The sequence below is a fragment of the Drosophila serrata genome, unplaced genomic scaffold (assembly GCF_035046125.1).
Source record: "Drosophila serrata isolate PLE 108 unplaced genomic scaffold, ASM3504612v1 contig_182, whole genome shotgun sequence".
Taxonomy (NCBI): Eukaryota; Metazoa; Arthropoda; class Insecta; order Diptera; family Drosophilidae; genus Drosophila; species Drosophila serrata.
In genome coordinates, this window is record NW_028257080.1 from 129,027 (window position 1) to 152,623 (window position 23,597).

General features: G+C 42.1%; 4 protein-coding genes and 1 pseudogene across 7 annotated transcripts; 3 read left to right on the top strand and 2 right to left on the bottom strand.

Moving 5' to 3' along the window:
- Nucleotides 1-1,011: 1,011 nt before the first annotated feature.
- Nucleotides 1,012-3,046, bottom strand: LOC110178758 (uncharacterized). Its single transcript, XM_086827618.1, has 2 exons — nt 2,379-3,046; nt 1,012-2,267 (listed from the first exon to the last, which is right to left on the bottom strand). Exons 1-2 carry the CDS (start codon nt 2,928-2,930, stop codon nt 1,290-1,292), a joined length of 1,530 nt encoding a protein of 509 aa, XP_086683744.1. The 5' UTR covers nt 2,931-3,046; the 3' UTR covers nt 1,012-1,289.
- A 252-nt stretch (nt 3,047-3,298) lies between these two features.
- Nucleotides 3,299-5,765, top strand: Bulli (regulator of MON1-CCZ1 complex protein bulli). Its single transcript, XM_020945987.2, has 7 exons — nt 3,299-3,489; nt 3,543-4,026; nt 4,081-4,473; nt 4,532-4,790; nt 4,845-5,244; nt 5,305-5,509; nt 5,576-5,765. The coding sequence occupies exons 1-7, from the start codon at nt 3,382-3,384 to the stop codon at nt 5,653-5,655; spliced, it is 1,929 nt and encodes a 642-aa protein (XP_020801646.1). The 5' UTR covers nt 3,299-3,381; the 3' UTR covers nt 5,656-5,765.
- Nucleotides 5,766-5,870: 105 nt separating this feature from the next.
- On the bottom strand, nt 5,871-19,752 carry Vps8 (vacuolar protein sorting 8). Of its 3 annotated transcripts, none has more exons than XM_086827615.1 (5): nt 19,738-19,752; nt 9,757-9,980; nt 8,380-9,687; nt 7,462-8,322; nt 5,871-7,397 (listed from the first exon to the last, which is right to left on the bottom strand). In XM_086827615.1, exons 2-5 carry the CDS (start codon nt 9,856-9,858, stop codon nt 5,967-5,969), a joined length of 3,702 nt encoding a protein of 1,233 aa, XP_086683741.1. In that variant the 5' UTR covers nt 9,859-9,980; nt 19,738-19,752; the 3' UTR covers nt 5,871-5,966. The 3 variants fall into 3 exon arrangements, with proteins under 3 accessions (XP_086683741.1, XP_086683742.1, XP_086683740.1); XM_086827616.1 differs by lacking the exon at nt 19,738-19,752 and adding an exon at nt 10,251-10,265; XM_086827614.1 differs by lacking the exon at nt 19,738-19,752 and adding an exon at nt 10,106-10,220 and having other exon boundaries at nt 9,757-10,053.
- LOC147644445 (uncharacterized) lies at nt 16,155-17,067 on the top strand. The gene is made up of 2 exons (XM_086827619.1): nt 16,155-16,282; nt 16,351-17,067. Exons 1-2 carry the CDS (start codon nt 16,269-16,271, stop codon nt 16,967-16,969), a joined length of 633 nt encoding a protein of 210 aa, XP_086683745.1. The 5' UTR covers nt 16,155-16,268; the 3' UTR covers nt 16,970-17,067.
- On the top strand, nt 16,930-17,769 carry LOC147644446 (nucleolar complex protein 1 pseudogene; annotated as a pseudogene). Its single transcript, XR_015270496.1, has 2 exons — nt 16,930-17,119; nt 17,180-17,769. The product of XR_015270496.1 is annotated as a nucleolar complex protein 1 pseudogene (transcript).
- Nucleotides 19,753-23,597: the final 3,845 nt, after the last annotated feature.

Here is a 23,597-nt window from a genome sequence, read left to right on the forward strand (position 1 = left end):
CCGCAAGAAAACATTTCGATTGCGATGTCTCTTTTGGCGAGGTTTCTTGCCATGCAAACACACATGCAAATGCGTATGCAAGGGCGCCAACACACACACACATATTGGCGGGTGCTGCTGCGGTCCGCAAGTGTCTCGACTTTTGTTATTGCACTTTTAGTGGCTTTAATACTTTATCCACTTGATAATTGTTTTAAGAATGTCTTTCTTTTATCACTTTTGTCTGTACATATGTACGTAATTAGTTATTAAGTTCACTACGACACTGCGGAATCTGTGCTTTTTTCACATTCCGTTATCCACTCACGCAATTGCAGTTAGAGGGCGAAGCAGAGCTCACTTCATATGGATTTCGGCAAATTCGGCAATTGCAGTTAGAGGGCGAAGCAGAGCTCACTTCATATGGAATTCGGCAAATTTCTTATAAAACGCACATATTTGGGGCTTATTTCAGTGTTTCCTCGTAAAACGCAGCTAGTTTTAATGATTAAATAGCTTAGATTGTATTATTAAGCTTTTGACCGGACGCTAAGCACACCTTCGCAGCAGCACAAAATTTTTCACTTTGACACTTTCGATCTCTCCCTCTCTTCTTCGGCTCTCCGCTCTCGTCGCCACTGGAAATCGTTTGACATTGCGAGCGAGGATTCCAGTGGCGAACGAGCAAAGTGGAAGGGAGAAAAGGAGAAAGAGCGATCAGTGGCTTCTACTCGCACTTGTTAGAGGCGGGCCATACTAGGTGAAGCACGTGACGAGCGCCAGAGCGCGCCCACGAGATATTTAAATTTTTTAACTGGGTTCACGTGTGTGGTGGCGGTTCAGGTGGAGGAGTAGTTGGAGGAACTGGCGGTAGGCGGTCATGGCGCAGCGGAGGGGACAGCGACTGGCGGTCATTACCTGCACAGTGTATAGTGACACCTTCATATGATTTATATCACTCATACATTAGTTCGTAGTCGCTATATATTATAAACCTTTATTGTTGTTTTAGTTGAAAATATAATTAGGCAATTTATTTATATATGTATATTTATTGTCGAAATTCCAAGAAGGAAGCTGTTTTTATTGTTTTTCATGGTTTGGAAGACATGGTTACATGGTCTTGTGTGTAAATTCAGCTTTATATATCATTTAGTTATGGAAAAATTAAATCTCAAATTAAAAAACAAAAACATAACAAAACAATAAAATTTAACTAAAAAACTACCTAAATTATGACTTTAAAATGTAAAGCTTAATTCAAAATTTAAGTAAAACAAAAAAGAAAGACGCCCCAAGGTATCCTTCATTTACAAAGTCGGATAACCCAAGCTCGTCACCTGGAGAATAGTATAAGCCGGCTGTAGTTGTGCCACTATTACCGGAGTAGCAACCTCGATTTGAGGTATGGAAGTCATCAATGTTTCCCCGGCAGGCGTCGATGCTTCTCCCTCTTTGACAACCTTCCTTTCATGGATCAAACGATGAGTCCTGAGGGCCGCCGGCTGTATGAACTTCTTGCCGCACTCTTGACACTCAAAGTTCTTCTCGCCGGTGTGGGTCATCTCATGGTACTTCCGGGTATTCGAATTGGCAAACGATTTCTCACAGTAGCTGCAGGCATAATCCCGTTTCTTCTCGTGAATGGCGTTTACATGCTTCTTGAGGCTCGTGGAGCTGTTGCAGACCTTGGAGCAATATTTGCACTTCCAGCTCCGCTCCAGCGTGTGGAAGTTAATGTGCAGTCGCAGCTCATTTTTGGTAGTCTTTCGCAGTCCGCAGTAGGGACAGCTGTAGTTCTTAATTCCCTGATGCCGCATCATATGAATTCGGAGCTTCTCCTGGCTGATGAACCTCAGCGTGCAGTCCGCCATCTCGCAGGCGAAGGGCAGTTTCAGTTGGTCGCTGTGCGTGTGCCGATGGTGGGTCAAGGCGGCCAGATTCTGGAACACTCGGCCGCAGAACTCGCACATATGCGTCTTTGGGGGCTCCCCAAGACCGTGGGCCTTGCTCTGGTGGAGCTTTAGGGAAGCCTTGTGCCGGTACATCTTGTGGCAGCCCTCCTCTCCGCAGATAAACCGTGTGCCCTCCGCTGCATGCAGCAGTTCGTGTTGCCTGCACTGCTCGTAGCGATTGAAGGACTGTTCGCAGCCTGATTCCGAGCAGTGATAGAGGCTGTGGCCATCGTGTTCCTTTTTGTGGTTGACTAGTCGTTTGTGATCATCGAATTCCTCGGAGCATAAGTCGCAGGTGTAGACGGTATCAGATGTCGAGATGACATCAGTTTCCTGAAATGTAGAGAAGAAATTAAGTACATGTTGTGCTTGAAAGGTTATCAACTTATATGAAATAAGTTTAAATAACCCATTAAATACTATTATAATATACATTATTTTAACCTGTGGTTTGGCTTTCTTGGGAGAAGCCTTTCTTTGTACTCTTTTTGAAACTATTGGTGATTCCTTGGGACTTAGGTTCCCATCGCAGAGGATCAACTCGGGCGGTTGGAGGGAAGGCTGCTCCTGGTCAGCATTTAACTCCTCTTCTTCCACCTGTTCTTCTTGATTTTCCAGTTCATTCTGTTGTTCCTCCATACCCAGTTCTTCTTCCATTTCTTGTTCCTCTACCATCTCCTGTCCTTGTGCTTCTTGGTTCTCTTCAAGGAACATGGGCTCCTCCTGGATAATTTCCCTTCGCTTCACCTTTTTCTTAAGCCGCCACTTACGATCGGCGGTGAGGCTGAGGGCGCGAAAGGCGTGGTACATCTCCAACTGCTCGTAGCACTGGCAACAGATCTCGCTGGGAATAATGTGGACATCGTCGGGATCCACAACCAAACCGGTGCAATCAGAGAACTTGGCGGCCAGCTTTGGTAGCTCCAGTAGGTTGTAGGCCTCGTCATCCCGCGCTACCGCCGTAAAGCAGACGCGGCACTTGTCCAGGTGTCCCATTTCATTAAATTTTAATGAAAACTAAATCAGTTTTAAACGAAATCAAAGTTTTTGCGTCTCCTTCTTCCTCTTTCTTGTTTATTGTGTACAATAGAGCTGGGGAAAAAATCAATTCTAACCACGATACTATCGGTTTCTGCCAATAATCGATTCGGCTTTGACAAAATCGATGTATCGATATATCGGTTTGGACAAGCGGTAGATTTAATCAAAATTATCGTGATAAGCTATCTTAACTGATTAATCTGTTAATCAATGAGATTTTATTAATATTAAAATTAGTTTAAATATAGTTTTTTATACACACTATAAAATAATATCATTTGAAGCTTTTAAAATGCCAGAAGCTTGCAGTCCCATCTCTAGGTGCAGTGATAAACTCACATCTCTAATAGAAGGTGGATAACGGAGCTGCTCGAAGTTTGTTTTTGTTGTCTCTCCCTGGAAAACAATGGAAAATTCCAATGGAATACACTATATAGAGCTATCTCCAAATCCCATAAGATTCGATGCCGTTAGCCAGCTCACCAATGTCTTTTTCGATGATTCTAATAAACAGGTAACTCGTTAATTACCTTCCAAACACAGACAGTGAAGCACTTTTTCCCCAAGATCTTTGCAGTCCGTTCGGGAGGAGCCACTGGGGTGGTGGTCAAGGGACCTGGCCCCACCGAGGACACCGTCATCTCGTTTTGCATGAACGACCGGGGTGGTGACATTCGTTCCATTAAGTTCTCGCCGGACAACCAAATCCTGGCGGTGCAACGAAAGGAAAATGCTGTGGAGTTTATTTGCTTCAATGGAGATCAACCGCTGCTGCAGGACATTATTACACACCAAGTGAAGACCACCATACATGGCTTCGTGTGGGTCCACAACCGTGAGGTGGCCCTCATCTCGAACACGGGCGTGGAGGTGTACACCGTGGTGGCGGAGAAGCGGCAAGTGCGCTCAGTCAAATCCCTGAGCATCGGCATCAAGTGGTTCGCCTGGTGCTGCGATGCCAATGTGGCGCTGCTCTGCACCAGCGAGGGCAACTCTTTGATTCCAGTGCTGGTCAAGCAGAAGGTCATTACCAAGCTACCCAAAGTGGACTGTAAGTGTGAATCGGGATGTAGTTGAACTTTGTTATCAATCTTCTTATTTTTAGTGGGCTCTCCCAGTCGCGATGTGCAGGAGAGCAAGGTGACGCTGGGTCAGGTTTACGGCATTCTGGCTGTGCTCATCCTGCAGCCAAACAGCAGCTCAGGACAAATGGAGGTCGAAGTGCATTTGCTCAATGGCCCAGGACTGGCGCCGCGCAAGTGCCACATTCTTCGCTTAAGTCTGGTGGGCAGATTTGCCATAAATACAGTGGACAACCTGATTGTGGTCCATCACCAGGCCTCTGGGACGTCCCTGCTCTTTGATATCTCCCTGCCCGGCGAGGTAATCCATGATGTTACTCATCATGCTCCTATAACGCCAGGTCGTTCAATTAAACCCTTTGGTTTGAAGTTGCCTTCCCTATCGCCCGACGGTCAGATCCTGCAGTGCGAGTTGTGTGAGTTTACTGCAGAATCTACTTATAGAACCCTAAATTAACCCCTAATCCCTTACAGATTCGACTCACTGGGTGCTGTTCCAGCCCAACATCGTCATCGATGCCAAATTGGGCTGCATGTGGTACCTTAATCTGTGCATTGAACCCTTGTGTCATCTCATTTCCGATCGCATTCGTCTCACCGAGTTCCTGCTGCAGCGCAGCAATGGCAAGCAGGCCTTGTTGAAGGTTGTGGCTCAGCTCGTTGATGATCAGTACAAGGGCACCCTGTTGCCAGTGCTGGAGACCATTTTTAGCAAGATTAACAAGATATATGCGTAGGTAGAAAGCATCAGCTCATCTTCCTTTACTTACTACATATTTCTCTCTAGGTCCTGGGTGCAATTGGAGCTGCAAAACCAAACTGCTCAGCCCTCGAATGTCAAGACTTCCTCGCTGAAACAGGCTACGCCTCCTATCGTGCTCATTGAGCAGCTGGATATGGTGCAGATCTTCCAGCGGATAGCCCGACGATCCTACACGGAGTCCATCCTCATGCTATACCTGCAATCCCTGAACAAGTTCAATATTGCTGCTCAAGAGGAGCTGAGTAAGATGATTGTAAGCGAGTTGATAAACAACCGCAGCTTTGATACTCTAAGGCGTCTAGTCAGCTATTCAATGTTGCTGGAGTCCAAGGCGGTGGCCTGCTTTTTGCTGGCCCATTCGGATGTGGACACGGCCATATCCCAGGTGGCCATCGATATGCTGGGCAGGATCCAGGCGCATGAGGTGGGTTGATACACATATGTAGTTCCTACATTCTTTACATTTTGTTATTTGTATTTCTAGATCATCATTGAAGTCATGTTGGGCCAGGGCAAAGTAATAGACGCCCTTCGACTGGCCAAAAACTCTCTGGGCCTGGATAAGGTTCCAGCTCGCAAGTTTCTGGAAGCTGCTTACAAAACCAAAGATGATTTGATTTTTCACAGCGTCTTTCGATTCTTTCAAATGCGCAATTTGAAACTCTACGAGACTTTGTCCTTTCCCAAGGGTATGTAATATATATTTTATATACATATTTCTAAATTTCTTATCTTATATATACTTTATTTAACAGCCGAACAATGCACCGAGTTTATACAGCATTATAATAATACCTTTCCCGCTGATAGTTCCATAAAACCGGCTGTGAGCTAAGGCCAGGTCCTTAGTTAGATTTTATTTGTATTATAAAAAGTGTGCTTGAAAAGTATTTATACTTTGATATTGTATTGTAAATATTTTATAATAAAATAATATATTTTAAAGTTTTTAGAATGTTTTTTGCTGACAGAAGTAATGTCAGTATTGTAATTTTAGTTAATCCCTTGATAATCTTAATAGCCAAGTGATTTCCCCACAAAAACTCACACTTATCATGCAATTGCTTTACTTACACATACAATACAATACACAGAGTTGTACAATAAATACACTGAGGAATATAAATGGAATATACAATGAAATAATTAACAGAATCGCCTGGGCGGAGCCTTCAGCTGCAAAGCACCCATCTCCAAGGACGTGGAAATGCTGATCAGGCTTTTGTTTGGACGCGGCAAGGTCAGGGTCTGCTCCTCCATCGGCGTAAAGCATCGCGGACACTCCTCAAGCGTCGTTTCCGCATCCTCCAGGCACTCCTCGTGCAGGCCATGCCCGCAGCCGCCCAGGATGAGCACCTGACTCTGCTCATAGAGTCGCTGTCGGCACACCGAGCACTTGGTGGTGGTCACCCAGAGGCCACGACGTGCCTGCCGATGATGCTTCTGGAATTCCAGGTGAAGACCCTGGCACTGAATGTCGGCACTGCCTCTCAGAGCCTCCGTTTGCAGCCTGGAACTATCCAGCATGCCCATGAGCAGGTCTTTGATGTCGCCAAAGCTGCTCGACACATTGTGGGTGTTCATGATCAGCTGGACCAGGTTGTGCAGGTCAATGTGGTGCGAGGCCTCGTGCAGCAGGAACTTGGTGATCGATTGGAACTCCTGATTGGGCAGGACATATTGCAACAGGACGAACCAGCAGCGCTCCAGCTCCGCAGGCGGCAAAACCTGCACAGATCTCGCCAGCAGAGAAGGCATCACCCTAGCCTCCTCCACAGCTTCCTGGCCCGTGGCCAACTTCAGCATATCCATGGACAATTCAAACGCTTTCGTATAGCTATTCTGCATCTCGTACAGATAGATCACAGCTCGGTTTAGGTGATGGCTCTCAACTATGGCAATGGCCCTATCCAGGCTATCCTGAAGCAGACGGATGTTGCAGCACAGGAACTCCATGACCACCTCCTGTGTCTCTAGCTTACAATGCAGTTCCAGCAGAAGCTCCAGATGGCTCGCATCCAGTTTCGCTCTACGATCGTTGAGGCACTTGAGGAACACATATAACCGATTCTCCTCCGTCCTTAGGCTATCTAAGAGTTCGGGAATCTTTTCGGGATAATGCAAAGCCAACAGTCGTGTGGTTTCCTTGTCATTGATAGCCAAGAGCTTCCTGAGGTGGCGTTTCAACTGCTCATAAATGCATCTCTCCGGGGTGTCCACATAACGCTCCATATAGGCAAACATGGTCTCGTGGCGGACCTCGTTGCGGATATAACAATCCAGGATGGTATCGTAGCGTTCTAGTTTCTCAAGAAGATACTCCACCACGCAATAACACCTTGCCCGCTCGGCCAGATGCAACTGCTCCTCATCGCTGCTGATCTCGGCGAGGCAATTTGAGGAGAGCAACTCGTGCCAGGCATTCTCACGTTCCGAGTGCTGGCGACTGCTCTCGTTTGTGATCTCTTCCTGCGCCAGGTGACTCAACACGCGCTTCAAGAGCTGCTTATCTCGGGGTAAACACTGCATGGAGATCTGCTGGGCTATAAAGTTCAGGAGGCAGCCAATCTCCGCCCACTGGAAAAGAGAGAAAGGATAGTCATTTGAAACAGAGTCGGGAGAAGGTAGCACCTCTACTCACTGTGGCATTCTCGGGCGTCATAATCTCCAGCAGCAAATTGATGATCCTTTTGCGATGCGACAGGCCCAGCTCGTTGCTAAACTCCTTCTCTTGAAAGGCCAGCGAAATCACATTCAGCGTTTCCCTTGTATCGAACTTGAGGAGAGCTCGCAGGTAAGGATATGGTAACTCATCTCCAGCGGCTGTCTCTTTGGGCTGCTGCGAAGTCAAACATCTGAGGACATCGTGCTTCACCTGATGCACCTGCTCAACGGGAATCTCTCCACTGGGATAACCCCTGCCTGCCAGGCAACTGGATACATAGACCAACAAGCAGTTACCCAAGTCAGTCTCCTCGGGCGTCACCAGGGGCAGCAGCTCCGTCAGCGCCGCCGTATAATCATTCAGAGCCTGTGTGTTGAGGTAGATTTGGGCACGGTACAAGCGATGCTTCTTCACGGCCTTCAGGACTTGATTTAAATCCAAACACATCCAATCCAGCTTGAGGATGAGCTGCTCCAGCTTTGCCGGCGAGTGTTCCAGCCAATAGTCCACCAATGCCTGGGAGATCACAGGATTCACACTCTTAATGGTCTCGCGCTCAATGTGCTCGGAAATGTGTTGCAAAAAGAGCTCGGAGCTGGTGTTGTGCAGCTTCTCCCAGAGCTGTGTCCACAGCAGGTCCAGTTCACCCACGGTGATGAGGCAGTTGACAATGGAGCCGAGACAGTAGTCAGGCGCCCGGGCAGAGTTTGCTATATACTCCTGGAAGAGCGTAATAATGCGCTCCTTGGCCTGGGCACGTTTACGGGGGCGATCCACGGAGGCCAAGTAGCCATCAAGGGCGAGTTGGCAGGCCTCTTGCCAGCGATGGTGTTTAACCTGGAAGGAAAATCAAAGATTACGATTTTTTCACTTGATTTTAAGGAACTTTCTCACCAGGTAGCTTATCCTCTCCGACCAGGTCCTCACCCCTATGATATGCAGGGATCTGGCACCCAAAACATACAGCTGTGTGCCCCTGGACATCACCGAGTTGTAACAGGCATTTGAACCCGCCAGGGCAAAGGCAGGCGAAACATTTCCACCCGTGGCCAGGCCCTTGAACTGCGCCGAACCATAAACCAAGCCGGCATTTGCCATATCCATGCACTCCAGCTCCTTGCTTGATCTCACATCCACCAAATGCAGGATCTCCGAGGTATCCAACGAAGCCACGCACTTGGGACCCAGCCAGTGGGCCGACAGTAGGTTCCCCTGCAGCTGGACATGACGCAGGTACAGCAAAGTGATCCTTCCATTCGAAACAAAGAGTTGATGGAAGAACAGCTGGTTACCCCTGCCGACGACAATCACAGGGTCCACCGAGCGTGTGGTATCCGCCGCTTGGATCAACACCAAGTGCCAGGCAAGCAGGGGCAGGCAATCCGGAGGTCCCTGAAGCGCATGGTACTTGATTACACGCAATCTAGGCCGCACCGTGACGATAAAGTACTTGGAGAGCGTGGCCAGGGCCACGATACAGTACTGATCCAGTTCGTGGCGTCCATTGGCATCCATTATGAGAGGCTCCACGGCGCAGACCTCACCACGAGCACCGGAGAACAGGCAACGTGAGCTGCAGCCACGAATGCCCAGTTTCCTGGTGAAACTCAGCGACCAAACAGAGCCTCCGGCGTCGGCACACAGAGCTAGCGAGGAGCGGGAGGTCCACTTCACGTGCAGCACACCCGTATTCGGGGTTATCACATCGAACAGCTCCCGCAACACATCGCCCGTGTGCGTGTCCAGCATGATGACCAATCCCCTGGAGTAACCGGCCAAAAGTCGCGTTGAATCCGCATTGAAGGCCATGCTGGCCACAGCACCTTGACCATGCTTGTCCTGGTGGGCCCAGCGCAGTGTTTGTGTGACATCAAAGTTGAGGATGTGGCCATGGGAGGTGCCCACGGCTATGAAGGCGGCCACGGCGCAGGAACTTGCCGTCCCGGAGTTCACACGCTCGGCGGCGGAGGACAGCTGCGCGGAGATGCCATGGAGCAAGGTATATCGCATGATGGAGCCACCACCGCCGCGGCCATCTGTCCTAATCGTGGCATCGTCGCCTATGGAGGGCGTGGGAGTAGCATGGTGAACCGGCATTCCCAGCTCGGAGGCCACATCCGAGTCCGCCTCGAATTCGCTGAGCACCGACTCCAACGTGGGCAGCACATCAGTGGGCGGTATGGCAAACTCCGCATCGTCCAGCTGGGAACGTAAAAAAGCCCCGAAAGACGTTAAAATCAGCACTTTTTCCGGCTAAGCCCCGCAACTTACATCTTCAAAGTCCAGCTGCAGTGATTCGGCCAGCAAGCTGTCCGTGGAGCCCCGCTCCGATTCTAGCAGCGATTGCAGCGAAGGCGCCTTAAGTCCCGACATGCTCCGCGTTTTCTTGGTCCTTGGCCCTCCCCCCGAATCAAGAAATTTCGTTAATTTGTTTTTATCAATGAATTTTTACGCCCATTAAAAATTAGTGTTGGTAAACTGTTGAAAAAAGGGCACTGTCCACTCTGGCAAAATTATTGCACATTCTATTATTTTATTTTTAAAGAACAAAACCTATATTTAGGGCGACTGAATGATAATTATAGTATTCTATTATAATATCGGTGATATATTGCCATACTTAGTCAAATAGGGAACGATTCATAAATGTCTGCGACTGAATTGTTGAACAGCTGTTTTTAAGCTTTCAATGGATTAAGTGTAAACAAAGTAAATGCAGGAATACAACAATAAAACAGAGGTATTGGGAGCTACCATTAACTAACCTTGAATTTCAAGATGAAATCGGTTAAATTGCTCTAAGAAGTAGATCGTATTACATTTAATAATCTTAATTTTATTGCTGCGCCAAATTTGTTAAAAAAAAAAGAAACCCACACTGAAAATATCGCATAGGTGCTTCTAAGGAACAGCTGTTTTGAGTTCTGTTAAATTACACTCCTTCTGTCTGCATGTTAATACATCTTACTTCCTACACGTAAAATGGTTTCCTTGACGTGTAAGATGTAAAATTTTGAACAACAGCTTCAGAATTCAGAGTGACCGCAACACTACCAACGGAAGAGAATTCTGTTAATGAGAATCTTACATGATGTCCGTCAAATTAGCGTCGATGAGTTAGCGTCGAAATGGAACGGTGGGAAAATGGAACACTGAGCGGTTGTTTAATTTTTAATTTATTTCGTAATCAAGGCACTAATTTGAATAAAATAAAGTTTCTGAATGCTAAAAAATGAATTTACTATTATTTTATACTGGGTTTGAAAGTATTCGACAGTTGGATATATTAAAAAAAAGCATGTGAAAAATCGTGTTTTCACGGATTTCTTAATATCTCTGCTAATCGAACGCGTGCAGCAATACCCGATACGCCAAAATAAAGGACATTTATTGTACTTTTAGCGTACCAAGTTTCAATTTTTTCAAACCGTCAGTTTTTGAGCAAATTGCATTACAGTGACCTAACCTCGGGGTCGGCTCCATACAAAATAGGGCATCAAAAATAGTAAGGCATATAACTTCGATTTACGAACGCGTGCGCATATGCACGGTATATAGGCTTACTAGGGGAAGATTAAGGAATATTTGGTGAAAATTTCAATTGTTTTTAACCGTCAGATTTCGAGAAAATCGAATTACAGTGGGTGGTGTATTTGGGCTGATATCCAAGGCGCGAACTATGAAAATGGAACCAGATGGGAACCAGCAGAGAACCACTCGCTGAACCAGACCATGGAACCATGTTAAGAAAAATACTAAATTAAATGAAAATAGCAATTTGTTGCATAAAATATTAAGAAAAGTGACTGACAATAAATAGAAGAGCCATTCAAAACAATTTAGTGTGATTTTCATCTAAATTAACGAAAATGTATCTATTTTGTTATTTTTAGATTATTTTAGTATATACCACGGCACACCAAAATCGACGATAACTTTTACAAAAATCTTACTCTCTTAAATGAACGCGTGCAAACTTGCACGGTATCTCAATAGATAGGGAAAAATAATCTCTAATTTCGAATTAAATCTTAATTCGATCTAACCGTCAGATTTTGAGAAATTCAAGTGTTTCTCTTTCCGACCTCATTCACAAACACTGGTTTCGTAATGACCCTAACGCCATGTGCCAAGCCCCAAACCATATTCCGACGCTAACTTTTAAAATATTATAACTCCCTTAAATGAACCCGTGCAAACTTGCACGGTATCTCAAAAGAAAGGGAAACATATTCTCTAACTTCGAATTAAATCTTAATTCGATCTAACCGTCAGATTTTGAGAAATTCAAGTGTTTCTCTTTCCGACCTCATTCGCAAACACTGGTTTCGTAATGACCCTAACGCCATGTGCCAAGCCCCAAACCATATTCCGACGCTAACTTTTAAAAAATTATAACTCCCTTAAATGAACCCGTGCAAACTTGCACGGTGTCTCAAAAGAAAGGGAAACATATTCTCTAACTTCGAATTAAATCTTAATTCGATCTAACCGTCAGATTTTGAGAAATTCAAGTGTTTCTCTTTCCGACCTCATTCGCAAACACTGGCTACATATCGATAGGGGCGCTTCCCACACCCTATCGATGAATAACCCGCCAGAAAATATTCCTATTGGCCATTTAAACAATTGTATGAAATAATCATGCCACATGAAAGAAATTGACATTACAAGCATTTTGGTAGTTGTTTTATCAAAATCCGTTCAGTCGTTCATGAGTAAACCCCACTTTTGCATTTATTTCCATAAATGTTTATACGATGAATAAATATATCTGGCAGCACTGCCTACCTTAAATTAAGTCAATTTGATTTAAAACTTTATTATAAAACTTATGCAAACTGAAGATCATATCATTAACGAGATCGCAATTCTGAACATTTTGATGCACGTTTCGTCAAAATCCGCTCAGTCGTTCATAAGAAATACCGATTTTCGTATTTATTTCCATTTATGTACCGGAAAAATATAAATATATCCGGCAGCCCTGCCTGCCTAACATTAAGTCAATTTGATTTAAACATTACTATAAAACTTATGCAAAATGGTGATCGTACCATTAACGGGATCGCAATTCCGAACATTTTGATATATGTTTCATCAAAATCCGTTCAGTCGTTAAGGAGAAATCCCGCCTTTTTCATTTATTTCCAAATATGTGGCTGCTTAGCATAATAACCTCAACGCCATGTGGCATCCCCCATACGATATATCGACGCTAACTTTTGAAAAATTCTTACTCCCTAAAATGAACGCGTGCAAACTTGCACGGTATTCCAACAGATAGGGGAAAATATTCTCTAATTTTGAATTAAATCTTATTTAGATCTAACCGTCAGATTTTGAGAAATCAGCGATTTCTTTTTCCAACTCAGTCATATCGATAGGGCCGCTTCCCACGCCCTATCGATGAATAGCCCGCCAGAAAATATTCCTATTGGCCATTTCAACAATTGTATGAAATAATCATGCCACATGAATGGAATTGACATTCCAAGCATTTCAGTATTCATATATATTATATATTGTATGTAATTATAAATTATATATTTCGATATATCGATAGGGCCGCTTCGCACGCCCTATCGATGAATAAGTCGGGATCTAAATTCCGGTAAATCCAATTTTCCAGAATCGAATCACGCGTTCTAACGTAAGCGCGCAATATACTTATTTAATAAAATGTAGTTTAATTATTTTAATTTATTTTCTTTTTCAGAAAATGAATTTTTATTTTTATGGCGGTAATGCGATTAGCGGTGGTGGCGACGGCGGTCTCCCAGGACAAGGTGGAGGCGGCGGCGGTCAAGGAGGTGGAGGCGGCGGCGGTCAAGGAGGTGGAAAACAAGAAGCCACCTTCACTTCATGGAAGAAAGATGTATATGGGAAGCATAGGAGTAATAAGTGAGTGCATATTGTTCCTATTTATTATTTATTTCGAGTCGATCTAGCCATGTCCGTCTGTCCGTCTGTTTTTTGTTTTTTTTTTTGCATCACAGATGCAATATATATACACTGCGCGTCATCAGATTAGCGCCTGTAAATTCAAATTTAGTTATCTCGCGTAATTTTTGGCGTACAGTTGTGAAATTTTTTGTGCTGATTAATTGAATAATTGTTTATAAACTGAGAATCAAAATGGGTAAGGGAACTGTCCTATCTTTAAAAGGAAAATCTAAGATCGAAGCCTTTAGTGAAAGTGGCTTTTCTTTACATAAAATTGCTGAAAAAATTTTTTGTATACATTTTCTTTTCAAATATATTTATTTATATATAATATTATTGTTATACTTATTATTATGTACCTTATCTTATTTTGAATGCAGTTGTGTTAAGTAGGATTTGGGCATTTATTAGGAAACTTTATTATTTTTAAATACCATTAGTTAACGCATAAATGTAAACAAAAAACTGAAAATACTGACATTTTTTTCATGTCATTTTCATTGTCGACAAAATAAATTCAAGCTGCCAATATGTAAACGCATAATAACAGATGTCAGCTTTGCGATTATCCAAGCGGTTCTAAAGGAATTTAATGACTTGGATATCATAGCATACAACAGCATGTGTTTCAATTTTTTGTACCAAAAAAGTGAGACATTCCCGACAGTATGCGTTCAGTTTTGCACGAGCCATTATGCAAAAATAATGTGTTCAGACATTGACATAACTGTTGGGTTGTCAAATGTTGCATTAAGAGATTTCTTAAGAAATGCCCTGGGTCTGGCTTATAATATAGTTACTATTAGTGAATTAGAAAAATGGTTCTTTAATATAGTAACCATTCTTTTATCACCTGTTATTAATAACAAGGTACGTGAGGCTAATTTATACTTATTAGGTAGTACCTCGATGGCTTTTGATTTAAGAGAGCATGAGACAAATGCTATCCCAATTCAAAAAAATTTTGACTATTCACTTAAAACCATTGCTGGTAAAAGTGAATTTTACAAACGATTCGAAATAATTAAATCTCAAGTATTGGAGATAAGTTTAAAAGAATCAAAAATGGGGGAAGAAAACCCATTCTATCATCCTAAAATGTCAGAAATTATTTTAGGAAAATATATTGTTTATGCACCATTTTGGACCAATGTAATGGGAATTTTTATTGATTTTAGCAATAAAAGACCCAGCAATGGTCCTGTAGAGTCTCTATTTAAGACACTGAAACACAGTGTCATAAAAAATAAGCAGGGGCTGAGACTAGGAAGATTCATTCGTAAAATGAATGATTTTTCCAATTCTGTGGTGCGGCAAGTTGAACTTGCACATCCAGAATTTTCTCGTTCCCCTTTGACTCATGGTACGGTTATTAAGGCAAAACCAAGAAATTTTGCTTTAAAAAAAAAACAATATACAGTCGATATGTTATCAAATAAAAAATTGTCAACTGTCAAAGAAAGTTGGCAAAACAAAGGTAACAAAAAACTGAAGATAGGGTTATTCAAAAGAGATTTTTCAGGGCTAAATACAGTCTGTGAATTAGAAATAAATAACCCGCAAAATATCGACTTAAATTTAAATTCTATATATGTTGACCATTCATACTCCAAAAAGGGAAATATGTTTAAAATGGAGGAAAACTTTAAAAATGTTCTTAAAAAAACGTTCGAATCAAGGACGTTTTTTACGGAAAATAAACGGTTTTATGTTATAAATTGTAAGACTCTGTTCTGGTCTATACATACAATGAATTTAAATGAATTTGTTTATCATCTTGAATTAGATGATATTTTAACACTGCAGAACAAAAAGTGGCTCTCTAACTTTGTAGTAGATGCCGCTTTAACTGCTCTTATTTATATATTAAATGACGCTAGATTCATTAACCTTCCGTGTCAACTTAATGATTATTGTTTTCAGAATGAGGCTAAAATTAAATAAGCTTATGATGAATCAGCTCATCATTTAATTATACCTCACTGTTACCAAAATCATTTTAGTATATGCTTTGTAGATATAATTAAACAAGAGTTTATGTATTTAGATCCTTTCGGCCAAACAACAATGGCCGAAAAATTTATATCATATTACAAAGATATATTAGACCGTATTAGCAAAATGAATTATAAGTGCGTCTCTATAAAACACGATACTCAAAAAGACGAGTATAATTGTGGCATCTTTATATTGCAGTTTGCAAAATGCTACATGCTGAATAACTCCATGACAAATTTGCAGCCAGCATTTTTGTTTAGAAAGGAAGTTTTTCAACAACTGCTTTGCCTGGGTGATTCCCTTGCTGACATTTGCTTGCATTGTGGCAAGCATTCATTCGGTTCTTGTCTTTCATGTAACACATGTGGACGAACAATTTGTGTTGAATGTGTTTCCAAAAATTACACATCTACAGCTGTATTTAATATTTGTCTAATGTGCAAAGCTACTTAGGCTGTAATAAATGAATGTAATCATACAGCTGTATTTAATATTTGTCTAATGTGTAAAGCTACTTAGGCTTTAATAAATGAATGTAATCATACAGCTGTATTTAATATTTGTCTAATGTGCAAAGCTACTTAGGCTTTAATAAACCAATGTAATCATTACAGCTGTAATACACAAAATTAAGTAGTGGAATAGGCCTAAAGGGGATACCACTTTAAAAAAAACGCGCCATTCACTCTACCTCGATGGTGGTGCGGAAAGGAGTGAACACCTTATATTTCATTAATTATATAATAATTGCCGATATTTCTTAAAGGGTTTTTCGACTGTTCCTTTTTTCTGGAAAATACTGGCGCCGTCAACCTATTGGTAGTCGTCGTCTTCTTCAAATGTGGCAGCAACAGTAAGTTTTAATTATCGTTCTCCAGATATTTCAAGTAACTAATTTAATATATTCCTCCATCTAACCAGGGCCCTGTTCCGGAACAATTACATCCCTGAGTCGCCGAGCTACATGAGTGTTTCTCCCCAGTCGCCGGAGTCGTTCAAGGACGTGCTCGAGGACTTCGAGCACAAGATCATGCCGGGCGTGGAGCACTGGAACCATCCCAAATTCTTCGCCTACTTCCCGTCGGGCAACTCCTTTCCTTCCCACAAATCCTTTAACAAAAATCAACAGAATGGCCAAAAACCGCAGAACATTAAATTTGGTGAAGATGGCGAGGCTGTAGCTCAAAAGTCCTTCAATAAAAATGACCGAAAGCCACAAAAAATGAAGTTTAGCGAGAATGGAGAAGATGCATCTCAGAAGAGCTCCAACAAAGGCCACAAAAAGCCTGACCAGATCAAGAATTCCCAGAAAATTAAATTTGGTGATGATGGCGAAACCACAGAAAGTGCCAAGACGCCACAACGCATCAAGTTCGATGAGGACGGTGATGGGAAAAACGTCTCCGACAGCGACGACAGTGACGAGGATGTGGGACAATCCTATGCCAAAAAGCACAGCAAATACCAGTCCAAAGTGGATGAGGAAGAGGAGGCTCAAAAGAAGTGGTACCATGTGGTACGTATTAAAAAAAAGAAGTAAAATAGCTTAATAATAATTAATATCTTCTATCCCGGCATGCGGATTATCCCTCAACGAATGAGGTCCTGGACATGAAGGAGAATGAGCAGCTGGAGCTTTATAATCTCTGCAAGAATTCCTTTAATGCCGAAAAGAATGCTTTCAATAAGCGTAAGTGTTGCCTTTAAAGGTTTTATAAATATTTAAATAAAATTTTCACTTGCACTTTAGGTAATCCCACCGATGCCCGTTGTTTGCAGACCGCTCTGCACAAGGGTACGGCCAAGGATCGGGCCAATGCCGGCGCCTTGCTGGTCACGAGCAATCCTCTGGGCAACCTGGAAGCGCTCACCACTCTTATCGGCTTCTGTAAGCTCTCCAACAAGGCCAGCAACTATGTGATCACTGTGCTCACGGATTTATGGCAGGAAGTGCTGCTGCCGCCGAATAGGAAGCTCCTAGCCGTGCATACTCGTGGCGCTGATTGGAAAAAACTGAAAAAGGACGACAAGCTGCGGAATGAGCAGAAGCGAAGGGTCTACGCCTATAGATACTTCGAGGGAGAGCTAAAGGATCAGTACCATGAGTTCTTGAAGAATGTTATGCAGGGCCTGCAGACGGGCCAAGAGCACAACAAGAACTCGTCCATTGTGGCTGCATCAAAGCTGCTGGCCTACGCGCAGGAGAAGGAGCAGCTGCTGCTGACCATGCTGGTGAACAAACTGGGTGATCCCATCGCCAAGGTGGCCTCCAAGGCCCTGCATCACCTCAGCGAAGTGGCTCAGCGGCATCCCAATATGTGCGGAGTTATAATTTTTTAAAAGTTAGCGTCGGAATATGGTTTGGGGCTTGGCACATGGCGTTAGGGTCATTACGAAACCAGTGTTTGCGAATGAGGTCGGAAAGAGAAACACTTGAATTTCTCAAAATCTGACGGTTAGATCGAATTAAGATTTAATTCGAAGTTAGAGAATATGTTTCCCTTTCTTTTGAGACACCGTGCAAGTTTGCACGGGTTCATTTAAGGGAGTTATAATTTTTTAAAAGTTAGCGTCGGAATATGGTTTGGGGCTTGGCACATGGCGTTAGGGTCATTACGAAACCAGTGTTTGCGAATGAGGTCGGAAAGAGAAACACTTGAATTTCTCAAAATCTGACGGTTAGATCGAATTAAGATTTAATTCGAAGTTAGAGAATATGTTTCCCTTTCTTTTGAGATACCGTGCAAGTTTGCACGGGTTCATTTAAGGGAGTTATAATATTTTAAAAGTTAGCGTCGGAATATGGTTTGGGGCTTGGCACATGGCGTTAGGGTCATTACGAAACCAGTGTTTGCGAATGAGGTCGGAAAGAGAAACACTTGAATTTCTCAAAATCTGACGGTTAGATCGAATTAAGATTTAATTCGAAGTTAGAGAATATGTTTCCCTTTCTTTTGAGACACCGTGCAAGTTTGCACGGGTTCATTTAAGGGAGTTATAATTTTTTAAAAGTTAGCGTCGGAATATGGTTTGGGGCTTGGCACATGGCGTTAGGGTCATTACGAAACCAGTGTTTGCGAATGAGGTCGGAAAGAGAAACACTTGAATTTCTCAAAATCTGACGGTTAGATCGAATTAAGATTTAATTCGAAGTTAGAGAATATGTTTCCCTTTCTTTTGAGATACCGTGCAAGTTTGCACGGGTTCATTTAAGGGAGTTATAATATTTTAAAAGTTAGCGTCGGAATATGGTTTGGGGCTTGGCACATGGCGTTAGGGTCATTACGAAACCAGTGTTTGTGAATGAGGTCGGAAAGAGAAACACTTGAATTTCTCAAAATCTGACGGTTAGATCGAATTAAGATTTAATTCGAAATTAGAGATTATTTTTCCCTATCTATTGAGATACCGTGCAAGTTTGCACGCGTTCATTTAAGAGAGTAAGATTTTTGTAAAAGTTATCGTCGATTTTGGTGTGCCGTGGTATATACTAAAATAATCTAAAAATAACAAAATAGATACATTTTCGTTAATTTAGATGAAAATCACACTAAATTGTTTTGAATGGCTCTTCTATTTATTGTCAGTCACTTTTCTTAATATTTTATGCAACAAATTGCTATTTTCATTTAATTTAGTATTTTTCTTAACATGGTTCCATGGTCTGGTTCAGCGAGTGGTTCTCTGCTGGTTCCCATCTGGTTCCATTTTCATAGTTCGCGCCTTGGATATCAGCCCAAATACACCACCCACTGTAATTCGATTTTCTCGAAATCTGACGGTTAAAAACAATTGAAATTTTCACCAAATATTCCTTAATCTTCCCCTAGTAAGCCTATATACCGTGCATATGCGCACGCGTTCGTAAATCGAAGTTATATGCCTTACTATTTTTGATGCCCTATTTTGTATGGAGCCGACCCCGAGGTTGGACCACTGTAATGCAATTTGCTCAAAAACTGACGGTTTGAAAAAATTGAAACTTGGTACGCTAAAAGTACAATAAATGTCCTTTATTCTGGCGTATCAGGTATTGCTGCACGCGTTCGATTAGCCGAGATATTAAGAAATCCGTGAAATTACGATTTTTCACATGCTTTTTTTTAATATATCCAACTGTCAAATACTTTCAAACCCAGTATAAAACAATAGTAAATTTATTTTTTAGCATTTTTAAGCTTTATTTTATTCAAATTAGTGCCCTAATTACGAAATAAATTAAAAATTAAAGGCCACCTCCATGTTCCATTTTCCCACCGTTCCGTTTCGACGCTAACTCATCGACGCTAATTTGACGGACATTCTTACATGTATCGTAAACGTGTCAAATGTTATGTAGACGTGTAAAAGGTCAATTAACAGCTTCGGAAATAGAAATAAAATACTAAAAAGTGACGAAGAATTATATTTATACTTTGGTATTTTGCTATATTTTCGACACCAAAAGTGAGAATTCGACCGCATGTATCTGTAAACTTGTAGGTCGGTTTTTTTTTGACGTGTGAGACGTAAAATGTTAAACAACAGCTGCGGAATTAGAGTGACCGAACAAAAATTATAAGGATTGCTAGAAAAAAGTGGCAGAGTGGCCAAAACGAAAATATCAGATTCGCTGGAAAAATACGTCACGACACCAGTTTCAAAACAAAACTCGATGTCGTGGGGTCATAGTGCAAATTTTGTTTCCAACGCTGCTCCTCCAGCTCATCTGTGCGCGGCGAAAATAATTAAAATGTGTTAAAATGTGCGTTGATTGGAGAGCAGCAACTATTCGCGCGGTAGATAGAGGGACACCGCGATAATTGCCGTTGCTTATCGCCCGAAAAAAGCCAGAGTTCGCTGGGCAAAGCCAAAAGTAAACGCGAGTGGAAATTTCGATTTTCGTATTGTTTTGTTGTCGCGCTGCGGGGCAATGCCAAAGGAAACACTGAAACAATTGCGAAACTGGCGCTGGCATTAGTTATTGTTTAATAATCGGCCCGTGTTTGGGGCCAGAGCGAGACGGATAAATAACTTATTTGTTTATTTGCGGCTTGCCAAATTCGTCGCTCTTTCTTGCGTCTCTCGCTCTCTCTCCCATTCGCTCTTGTGGGGCTCTCGCGTTACGCGCCTTTCATTCATTCGCGCGTGTGTTTGTGCGGGTGTGTGTGACAGTGACGTAAACAAATGCACAAAAGCGAAAGAGTGCAAGAATTTGAAAAATGCGATTGTCGATTCACGTGCCAAATAGCAGCAACAACAAAAAAACAATGAGCAGCAGCAGCAGCAGCAGAGCAACAAAACCAGCAACAACAAATTGAAATAGCAGCGTCGTTCTGTTCGTTCTTTGGCTCTCTGTTTTGTGCCTCACATTCGTTGCATTTGCGAGACTCAGCTGTGCAATTCTGCACTTGTGTTGGTGAGCGCAACACGTTTGTGTGCGAGAGAGAAGGAGAGCGAGGCGCTCTGCCGCCGTAGACGTAGCCGTCGCTGCCGACGCGGGCAGCGTGCGTCACCGATGCGACAGGTAAGAGGAAACGGCGATTTGCCCAATTTTCCCAACACAAAATTAACATAGTTAATTACTTGTCAAATGTTGCCTATGTATAGGTAAATATGAACTTATCAATTAGCAGAAAGGCGGCACCTTTGCAGGTAATTTTCCAGCACACACACACACTTACAAATACATAAATATGCAGCTTCGTTTACGCTTTCGAGATAAGGAAACGAAAACGAGTTGGAATCACGTTAATGACGCTTGTGGAGCATTCTTGCACAAACGGCGGCTCCTCTTTCGCTCCCTCTTCCACTCAGGTTCTCTCTCTCTGTCTCTGTCTCTGTGTGTTTCTCCTTGTGGCCACTTACCCCGTTCATCAGGCATTGCGTTCCACACACTTGTCGATCGGATCGGAAATCGCTGGACGACACATTTCCAGTCCCCGTCGCGCTAGTTTTTCCACATTTGTCTGAAGGGGAGATAATTGGGGAATGGGAATGGGAATGGGAATGGGTAGTTACCTGGAATTCTCATGGGATACGATTTCATATTTTTATGGAATATTTACGTTTTAAGTTTTAGATACTTTTCTACCTTGAGGTTATTTATGAGCGATCTTAAAATGTAGACAATATTTTTGTATCTGTAGCTATGGAAAGAGATTGGGGAAAGAGAGTTCTGTTTATATCTGACTTGCAACATTACCCTATGTTTTTATCTTATTATTTAACAGATTCTTCTTTTATTATGGTATTTTTAGTGGTCTAATTTAATTCCATTTTACTATATCAAAGAAAATTTACTAACTTTGGGGAATAATATCACCTTTAAGATATTTATAGTTTAAAATAGAATGGTCTAGTTTCTTTAAAACTCCTATAAATTTATATTTAAGTAATTTATATTCCTCAAATAATCTTTAAATAATGCAGGCATTTTAATATTATTTATTTCTGACCTTTGCCTTTGTTTGCTCTCAGGTAAATATGGTAAAGAATTTGATTATATTCAGGAATGTTTGAATGTCTAGAGATTTCAATGCCGAATTATAAATTCCAAATGACGTCAGTATACAAATTTTGATTAGACTTCATGAAAATATAATCTAATGTTCAAAGCTTTTTTTAAAAGAATTTGATTTATATTTCCTGTCGATTTTGTAAAGAAATCAGGTTAATATTCGACCAAGAATTAATATTATTATACAGACTTTAAACTTCAATTGTTTTATTTACAGTACGTAAAGTTAAATATCCATTTTCATGCCAAATTATTGATTCCTTAGAACAAAACCATAAGCTTGTTCCATAAACCTCGACCAAGATTTTGAAACGTGCCCAAATTTCGCATATTTCTTGGGAATTATGTATTGTTTGTCGAGTTCCGGGGGATTTGAGACCCAATAATATGATTTCCAGCTAGAGCATTCCTTATATGAGGAGCCCTGCCCCCTCTACCACTCCACTACACTCCCCCTAATCGCCGTTCTTGTTTATTATTGTTGACCATGCGCTTTTTGTTCCTTTATTTTTTTTTACTCGGTCTCGCCTTTTATTTTCTTCTCACTCTCTGTGTGTGCTGTGTGTGTGTGTGTTTTCTGGTCGTTCATGGTCACAAAATTTATTGGTCAACATTTTATCTTGGCCGTAGCACCCACGTAGACTCCTTTTCCAGCAACTTGCAACTTGTTTGCGTCGCCTCCACCTTGGTCTTTGGTCATCTTGGCCAGTTCCCAGCTCTCTCACCGGCTCGCCCACATGGAAATTTAACGCTTCAACACGCTCCGATTTTCCTCCAAAAAGCAAAGTACAAATAAAAAATAAAGAAGAAGAATGCAAGAAAAGAAAAGTATAATTCTCTCGAGAGCAAAGCTCGCACAGCGTTCAAAACAAATATTTTCGAGATAAGTTATGGGCATATTTCGTTGGTTCCGTTTCGTTTTCCTGGCCCCTCCCCCGTCCATCTCCTAATGGGAAATATCTTAATTTTTATAAACTTGGCCCCGTGCACATAAATTATCGGTGAGCGGAATTCTTCTCGCGGCTTTCATGGTTTTTTCTCTCGTGTTTTCTTTTTGTCTCTCGGATTTTTCTCGCTTGGAATTTGTTTGTCTTGGGCATACTTTTCGTGACTTTCCGCTATTGTTTATCTTGCTGATTGTTTATCTTGATGCCTCTCCGATATTTTCGGGTGCTTAAAGCAGATATATGTATATAGAGTGGAGCCCCGCATTCAGGGAGCATCCAGCAAATTGGCAATTGCTGTGGAATGGCTCCCAACTTGTGCAGCTGCCGGGTGCATAACTCAGCAGAGGCCCTTCAGGCATTAACCCTTTGTTGCCCACATGATAAACGATAGCTTGTTAATAAATCACAAGCCAAAGCGAATGAGTGAGTTTTGTGTGTGCGTATGTATGTCCTGGGTGGTCCAGGACATGCTGAAAAAGTAGTAACAAGGTTGTCTGGCTCCTTCTTTTTTAATGCACAAAGAAAAAAATTGTATAACGTTACATGTTTTATTTTATTTGGTTTTGATTTCAAGACACTTTTCTTACCTAAAATATTACTTAAAGGCCAAACTTCGATTTAGATTAGGAATCAACATTAACACATTTTTTGATTACAAGGTATTAAAATTTCAGTCAGAAGCTTGCAATTCACTGAAGGAGTCATTTCCGACCCCATAATCC

Bases quoted from the DNA above. Each gene is read 5' to 3' on its own strand.
- Vps8 (XM_086827615.1), bottom strand. From the start codon at position 9,858: ATGTCGGGACTTAAGGCGCCTTCGCTGCAATCGCTGCTAGAATCGGAG. The intron at 9,688-9,756 runs GTAAGTTGCGGG...TTACGTTCCCAG, and splicing joins TGCAGCTGGACTTTGAAGAT to CTGGACGATGCGGAGTTTGC. The intron at 8,323-8,379 runs GTGAGAAAGTTC...TTTTCCTTCCAG, and splicing joins CGGAGAGGATAAGCTACCTG to GTTAAACACCATCGCTGGCA.
- LOC110178758 (XM_086827618.1), bottom strand. From the start codon at position 2,930: ATGGGACACCTGGACAAGTGCCGCGTCTGCTTTACGGCGGTAGCGCGG. The intron at 2,268-2,378 runs GTTAAAATAATG...TCTACATTTCAG, and splicing joins CCAAGAAAGCCAAACCACAG to GAAACTGATGTCATCTCGAC.
- Bulli (XM_020945987.2), top strand. From the start codon at position 3,382: ATGGAAAATTCCAATGGAATACACTATATAGAGCTATCTCCAAATCCC. The intron at 3,490-3,542 runs GTAACTCGTTAA...TTTTTCCCCAAG, and splicing joins TCGATGATTCTAATAAACAG to ATCTTTGCAGTCCGTTCGGG. The intron at 4,791-4,844 runs GTAGGTAGAAAG...ATTTCTCTCTAG, and splicing joins AAGATTAACAAGATATATGC to GTCCTGGGTGCAATTGGAGC.